The sequence below is a fragment of the Colobus angolensis genome, unplaced genomic scaffold, assembly GCF_000951035.1.
Source record: "Colobus angolensis palliatus isolate OR3802 unplaced genomic scaffold, Cang.pa_1.0 Scaffold2, whole genome shotgun sequence".
Taxonomy (NCBI): Eukaryota; Metazoa; Chordata; class Mammalia; order Primates; family Cercopithecidae; genus Colobus; species Colobus angolensis.
In genome coordinates this window covers 9,970,410-9,978,065 of record NW_012115154.1, presented here as the reverse complement: position 1 = coordinate 9,978,065, position 7,656 = coordinate 9,970,410, and the positions used below count along the sequence as shown (strand labels likewise).

General features: G+C 40.8%; 1 protein-coding gene and 1 long non-coding RNA gene across 3 annotated transcripts in view; one reads left to right on the top strand and one right to left on the bottom strand.

Moving 5' to 3' along the window:
* LOC105511186 overlaps positions 1 to 3,339 on the top strand; it is a 4,351-nt gene extending 1,012 nt beyond the window's left edge. The window contains exon 2 of the long non-coding RNA XR_001001682.1: positions 2,831 to 3,339. This is a non-coding gene — a long non-coding RNA (uncharacterized LOC105511186). The remainder of the gene's footprint in view (positions 1 to 2,830) is intronic.
* Positions 506 to 7,656, bottom strand: part of AGK (acylglycerol kinase) — a 117,461-nt gene continuing 110,310 nt past the window's right edge. Inside the window, exons 13-15 of one of the 2 annotated variants that reach the window (XM_011941300.1) lie at positions 6,442 to 6,512; positions 4,111 to 4,195; positions 506 to 2,927 (exon numbers count right to left, since the gene is read on the bottom strand). In XM_011941300.1, the coding sequence (XP_011796690.1) occupies positions 2,790 to 2,927; positions 4,111 to 4,195; positions 6,442 to 6,512 (294 nt within the window). In that variant the 3' untranslated portion in view covers positions 506 to 2,789. The remainder of the gene's footprint in view (positions 2,928 to 4,110; positions 4,196 to 6,441; positions 6,513 to 7,656) is intronic. The other variant, XM_011941301.1, reaches the window with a different exon arrangement.

Below are 7,656 nucleotides of genomic sequence, written 5' to 3'. Positions count from 1 at the left end.
CGGCTCACTGCAACCTCTGCCTCCCGGGTTCAAGTGATTCTCCTGCCTCAGCCTCCAGAGTAGCTGGGACTACAGGCGGCTGCCACCACACCCAGCTAATTTTTGCATTTTTAGTAGAGATGGGATTTCACCATGTTGGTGAGGCTGGTCTCGAACTCCTGACCTCAGGTGATCCACCCGCCTTGGCCTCCTAAAGTGCTGGGATTAATCTTTGCATCTGAGTGAAATTAATCTGTCAAAAAATTTGTACTAAACGGAATCACCTGGGAAGGGTGGCCAACTTTCCGATGCAGATTCCTGGGCCCCATCCCCAAATTGGGTTATTAGGTTCTCCTCTAGATAGCTCAGCATTCCAGCTTTGGCTGACAAGCCTCACTCAGGTCACTCTCTTTTAGTTGCACTGTTAAACGTCTTCCATGCAGGCTTTATAGGGAAGGACAAGGCAAAGAACAAAGCAGTCAACAATAAGGAAACCAAGCCCTCACAGGAAAGAGCCTGAATCAAGGAAACAAGGCATATTTATATTTAAAAATGAATAAGATTCTAAAGTGGCTTCCATATCCTTCCTTAATTATATGTACCATTATGATTAGAACCATAAAATGAACACACACACACACACTGGTAGCCTATCAATTAGAGAAGAAAGCCAGATTCTGCACTGGTCCTTGAAACTGTTACAGAACCACGATATGCTAAACGCTCTCGGCTCAGGTGACAACTTTTATTTTCATATACCACAGCATCCTTCCTCCTTACCTGTGGGTGGTATGGGATGAGTGATTTTTATGCTGATGTTTAGAACCATCTGTTATGTTTTTGCTAAAAGAACTTTTACCACCCTAAAGAATACAGTATGAAATAAGAAAGCCTTCCTTTTTGTGATCTTCATTCATGGACTTTTCATAGCTATTCTATAATCTACTAAAGCATTGGTCTCTCTCCTATCTCCATGGGATGTGGGGGCATGGTGTATGTACTCTATCTTAAAAGGGATCTGCCTGAGAGTGAGCCTGCAGCTAAGGCCTGCCAGCTCTGCTTCCTCCCCTTCCCCCTCGCAATCCTCCCTCATTGATCTTCCTGTGGTGCACTGCCCCCTAGAGTGTAAGAACCTCAGGGGCACTGAACAAAGGAAAATGTCTGTGGTAGTAAAAATGGTGCTAATGACTGGCTGGCAAAGCCCTGGCAAATCAGGTGGATTTTAGTTCTCTGCTTTCAACAGACTAAAGGAGAATCTAATCAAGTTGTTAGTTGATAGATCATCATTAATAATTCTTGATGATAGAGTACTGTGCTCTTTGTCGAAATTCCAAAGGAATTCAAAGAACTGTACAACATTGCTAACATAATTCTGTTCCATAGAATTTATGTGCTTGCATCTATAAAGAAATGAAACAAGGAATACAGCTGAGGTTTAACCCCATCTCAGCTGTAAATCACATTCATGTATTCTTGGATAAATGAACTAATTAGGATAAAGAACATCCTAATAAAACAACTTTTAATCATCAAAGAATTATATTAATACCGTTTTCATTATATACCAATAATTATAACATTTGTTCTGGACTGAGATAAACACTTAAAGCAAGAACTAAAAAAAATTTCCATTTATATTTTTTGTTGACAAGATAATGGGGTGAATGATTAAAAGATGGCAGGCATAATAGATTACATTCTGATAGGATTCTTGGCTGAAAAGTAGTATAGAAATACAGAAGGAGAAAAGCCAATTTGAAATGTTCAACTACTAAAGAACTAGCTCATTTATTTTTATAAATGAATGAAGGGTGTCAAATTGTTATGATATTTAAATTGTACTGGATATGTTTAAAATAGTGATGTAACAGTTTTTATTTTAGAATACCAATATTTACACGACACCAGCAAATACATACTTTGTCAACTATTTAACTTCCCATGAAAAATTTTAGATGTCAACTTTTAGATGGGTGAGGGGATACATGATTTTTCAAAATACTTCTGGGGGGCACGTGAGCAGAATCCTTTGTGGACCACTGCTTTAAAACACTATTTCTCCAAGTATGGTTGAGGGACAACCTACAGAATCACCTGGGAAGGGTGGCTGACTTTTTAAAAATGCATACTCCTGGACCCCCATCCCCAAATTGGGTTATTAGGTTTGGGGTGGACCCCAAATAAATCAATTTTCAGCATGTACCCCAGGTGGCTCTCATGCAAACCATTTAGGAAGCGCTACTTAAAAAAATAAAAACTAGCAATTTACCGTATTGTAGCCATGGCTGGAGAGGGAAACAACCTCGCCTACATTTCTGGACTGAGGCTAGAACTGAAATAAAAGCTAAACAGGAGCCGGAGCTCACAAAACAGCAGCACCCGTGAAGGAGCCTAGAAATAGGAAAAGGTCGCCAGGGAAGGAATGCACTTTCCTGGAATTCCTAGCACGGTCAAAGAACAGAAATGGAAGGGCGTAGGCAGGCTAAGCCCACTGTGGGCTCTCCACCGTGGTTGCACTTTGGAAGAAAACAGAAGAAAGTCCTTTTCTATCTTGAACCAGCCTGAGGAAAGTTCGTGTTTAGGAGCGCCGACCATCACACCAAAATAAAACATGCACTAATGGAAGCTGATTGCAAAGCAGGTGACAGAGCACACTTTGGGAAGCACTGCTGGAGTGGGGGCAGAGGGGTACTTGCCATGAAAATGCCCTGGGGACCCTCTGATGACACTGTTGGGATGGTTGAGGCACCTGTTCTTTTGGTCCCACTGGTGGCCTAAAGTGTGGTCTCAGAGCGCTTGTCTTCTGCTGCTCACTGGGTGGGGCTTGCGAGCATCTGTTCTCTCTTCCTAGGATCACAGAAGAACTGCAGCTTCCTGGGGAGCAGTTTCACCTCCACAGGCATCGCTTCATACTCCTCACTGTCAATGCTAAAAGAGCCCCCTGCTCCCTGGGGAGAAGAGAATATTCAGAACAGCTCAAACCCACATCAGTGGCCTACTGGAGTTGGGGTCTCACAACAGCACCAGAACAAGTTCATTACGGAAAACAACATCCTCTCTCGAGGAGTTCCCCTAACGTTCTTTTACAACAAACATTCAGTGCCTACTCTTTGATGGCACAGTGCTGGTTCTGGAAACATCCTAATTCTACCATCCATGAAAAAGGATTTCTTTTCTTTTTTTAGCCCCTATCATCTCCCAGAGTATTTTGGGATTTGAACAACATGGTTATAATTTTGAAGTATGTATTAAAAGGCAAGGGTCCTGCAACGTCTTTAAGGAACTCATAAACATAGTCCTTCTATATTATGCTAATCCTTCTCAAATAAAAATAGAGAAAGACAGCTAATTCTCTTATGACAAGCTATTATATCTGCTGGATCATTTTCATTATTCTCTAAGACTTGCTTAGCTTGATATACCTAAGGTATACAAACATTAATATCATTACAGAGTCTATGAAACCCTTCCAAAACTCATGCATTTAATTCAATATTTATATCGAAACTGTGATGCCAGTCACTATGGGGATACCTTCTCTTTACCTATAGTCTTGTCTGAATACAGTAATATAATGGCCACATGCCTTCAAAGGCTATCTGAAGAGCCTCCTTTTTTCCGTATTGCCAGTTGAATAACCTCCCAATTCCAGATTCTATTTCCATTTTTTTCACTTACATAGGTTATTCTAAGCATGGCATTTTGTAATACAGAAAAATTCAGTGTTGAACTGAAAACTGCTTCCAGATCCTTTATATAAAATGTTAAAAGTAAAAGCAACTATTGACATTTGCCAGCTAGACAATTCTGTCTTAATGTAGTCACCTTCTGCATTATTTACATATGGAAAAATAAAAGGAGACCTAAAAACCACTTTAGGGAAGAACCTTGGCTTGAAAACGATGGGAGTCTTCAAGAGTCCCACTCTAAATCCATGACTCCGAAGGGGATTCTGCCATCCTTTTCAGCTCCCCGCTAATATGACCCAGAGCCTGGCAAAATGCTTGGCACACAATACGTGCCTAAGTGTGTGGGGCAGCTAACAGAGAGGAAGGATGGGACACAGCAGAGGGGCAGGCCAATGACAAATGAATCAAATGCTGTGGGACTACCGACCCCTTCCCCATTCACCTTGGGGACAAGTAAGGTGCACCGGCTGGCTTGGAGACACTCCGTGCCCTCGGCGTGCAGCTTGGGGTTTCTCACCTTTCGACTTCTGTGGGCACAGGAAAAAGCAAGCTTAAGACCAGTGATGGCAATTGCATTAGGTTGCAACAACGTAGCAACTTCTTTCCCCCTTTTTATGAGGTTACAAAAGTGGACAGATGGTCTATTAAGCCACAGAGTTCTGTAAATAATTTTTCCACAGTGATTCTTGCTTAGCATTGTGATACATTCTAGACTGAATGTAGAGAACTGTGCATGAAGTTATGACTTTCTGCGAAATGCTCTTAATTTGATTTAAAAATTGATTGATTTAAAAATAATCATTCCACATGTAACTAATTCTTAGATTGTTAGTCTCAAATTTAAAAATTAGAATGAAATTCAATTCTTTAGGAAAAGTACCAAACTTCTTGTATTTGGTACTTCTTGTGATTTATTACTTGAAGGAGAAAATATTTTTACTTTAATGTAGGTATTTTTATGTATATGAACAACTAGTCTTAGAAGTTCTCTGATAACCCTTCCTATCTGTGGGTCCCACTCCTGTGGATTCAAGCAACCGAGGATAGAAAATACCTATTTTTGCAACTGTACTGAATATGTACAGACTCTTATCCCCTAGAGAATACAGTACAGCAACTATCCACATAGCATTTACATTGTATTGGGTATTATAAGTAATCTAGAGATGATTTAATGTACACAGGGAGGATGTGCATACGTCTATGCAAATACCATGCCACTATATAGAAGGGACTTGAGAAGCTGGATTTTGGTATCTGAGGGAGGTCCTGGAACCAATCCCCCAAGGATACTGTGGGATGACTGTATTTATAACACAGTCTATTTGGCATACAGTATCTACCTTGACTAAGTGACTATGGAGTAAAATTTCAGCGCATATTCAGACACACACTCCACCTCATGCAGATATATCCTTTAGGCAGTGGAAATACAGTAAAAGCTAATCCAAGTAAACTAGTCCATTATTTATCATTCATTAACAACAGTAATTCTACGAAATGGTATCAGAGTTTTCTAATGCAACTTCACAATGTTCTCTTCAGATACATTACTTGATTTCACTTCCTGTAGAGAACAGAAGGACACTGTGGCTGCCACTGGTGCTAACAATGCAGAACATAGTGGCTTCACCTAACCTTAGCAATACAATTGGGGTCTGCTAACAATGCAGAACATAGTGGCTTCGCCTAACCTTAGCAATACAATTGGGGTCTCTATTTCTGGATTCCAGTATCATAAAGGAGATTGAATATTGCTGGTCTCGCTGGCCAGACCGTCAATGAAGATTGTGTGATTTCTGGGCATTCTGTAGAAGGAACAGGATTTTCCCTTCTTTTTCCTATAGATACAGCAAGAAAATCAAAGGCTGCAGAATCAGCTATTCAGTCTCTGAAGAATTTATGCCAAAGGCAAGAACAACAAACTTATGTGCCTGTGTAGATAATGAAGTAGCCATGGAGACCAGGCCGCTGCAACAGAAATGTGTGATCCCTAAATGGGCACGAGAGGGAGCTCTGAGACAAAGCACAGAAAAGCAGAGCTGAGCAAATTACCAGTTGGCATGGGAACACACCAGCTCCTCAGATGCTCTGAAGGAGGATTTATAGTGTTCTTAACCAATACAATTCTGGCAGAGGTAGGACTTAACAAATCACAGGACTTGGAAGGGTATTCTGTGTTGGAAAGGGACAAAGGCCTGGGAAATGTCCAAAGTACTCAATATCTTTTCCAGTTTTCCATGAAGGCCCTGGGAATAGGAGGACATGGTGAACTGACATAAACAGTAATGGATACTGTGAAGTGCTTCACAATATAAAAAGACTTGACACACATTCTCTTACTCAAGGCTGAGCGCCGGTCCTGAGATCGGCAGAGACGATTGTGTTATTTCCTTCTGTAGATGGGGAAAGGATTCAGATGCTAAATGATCCGAGTCATGACGTCGGGTAAGTGGCAGAATCAAAATTTGCATTCAGCTCTTTGACCCTGAAACCAAAGTTCTTGACGCTGTGTCATGCTCCATTGAATTCTTTGGTTTCAATTGAAAAACAAAGACTGCTCTTACATTCTGATCCCCACAAAATGAACAGTGACGGCCAGCACAGGAGAGGGGCACTATACATGTCAGCCCCTAGGAAAGAACGAACATCGAAATTCCCAAACAAGACAAGGCTTTGGCTGGATCTCTGTCTTAGACTTCATGGGGCACTCTGAATAGTAAAATCTGAGAAAACCACAAGCCTCATTTCCTATGAACCCCAGTCCACTTACCCTATAGTTATAAAGTCTCCTTTGCTGATGGTGTCAGGTTCAATGCAGATATTCAGAAAATCTTCTTTGCTCTAAAAAGGTTAAGAACACTAACGTCATTACTCTTAAAATTTGGCTAATGCAGCCTGTTGTCATCCTCAGCTTTGATGGTTCATAGTTTGAAGCTATGTACAAATAGGGGACTCTACTTGCAGTGATTTAATTCTGAACCTATTCTCAGTCTTTTTTTTTTTTTTTTCACTAAGAGCTTCACTGAGGTATAATTTATAGAAAATTCATCTCCATTGCTTGGCTTTTTTTACTACATAAGCAAACAGAAAACTCAGAGTGGGAGGTTCTGGACGTTCTGTCACTCACTAGTAATTATTAACTGTTCTAGTCTCTAGGATTACTTCCCTTGCAGGCCAAGCTTTCAGCCCATCCCAGCAATCTCAGTGTTCACTGTACATCAGCTTCACATCACAGCATGGAATCAGCTGCTTGGTGTGGAGAGCCCAGGTGCCTGTGCTGCTTTAAATGCTCTACATACAAATTTGGTATGCAACCAGAGTTGAAAAATAGCAATCCATTTATTCTATGATAATGTTTAAAAACTTTCCATTTCCAGCCACAGAAAGCTCTGGATGATTTGAGCTATGACAAAATGGCTATAGAACAGACTTGATTCTTGGACCACTTCCCATAACTTGCTACCAGTCAGTGACTAGCCACACAAACCTAACCCTCTGTAAATGAATCCCACAACTTCTATGTCAGCTTCAAAGAGAGGTCTTGTTTCTTTGCGGGTAGATTCAAAATCATCAGGCCCAGGATAACCCACAGGCCTCTGATGAGCCTTAAAGCCTTTGCCTAAGATTAAAGGGTAACAAAGAACAACTAACTCTCAACTAAGAATTACAAAACATAAAGTGGATGACTTTGAAAGTTCACCTTTTATTCAGCTACTTGCTGAGTACCAATCATGCACCATGAACCCACGGAGCTTGGGTTACACCAGTGAACAAAACGCACATGAATTTCTGCCTACAAAGAACTTACTTTCTACTGTAGAGACTGGAGGGAATAGATAGATCATAGTAAAAGAGTAAATTATAAACTGTGTTAGAAGATAAGGATACCACAAGCATATCAGAGTATATTAGAAAAAGGGAACAAAGAAGCAGAGCAAGGAACATGAGGTGGCACTGATGGCAGTGGCTGCATTATAAAAGGGGG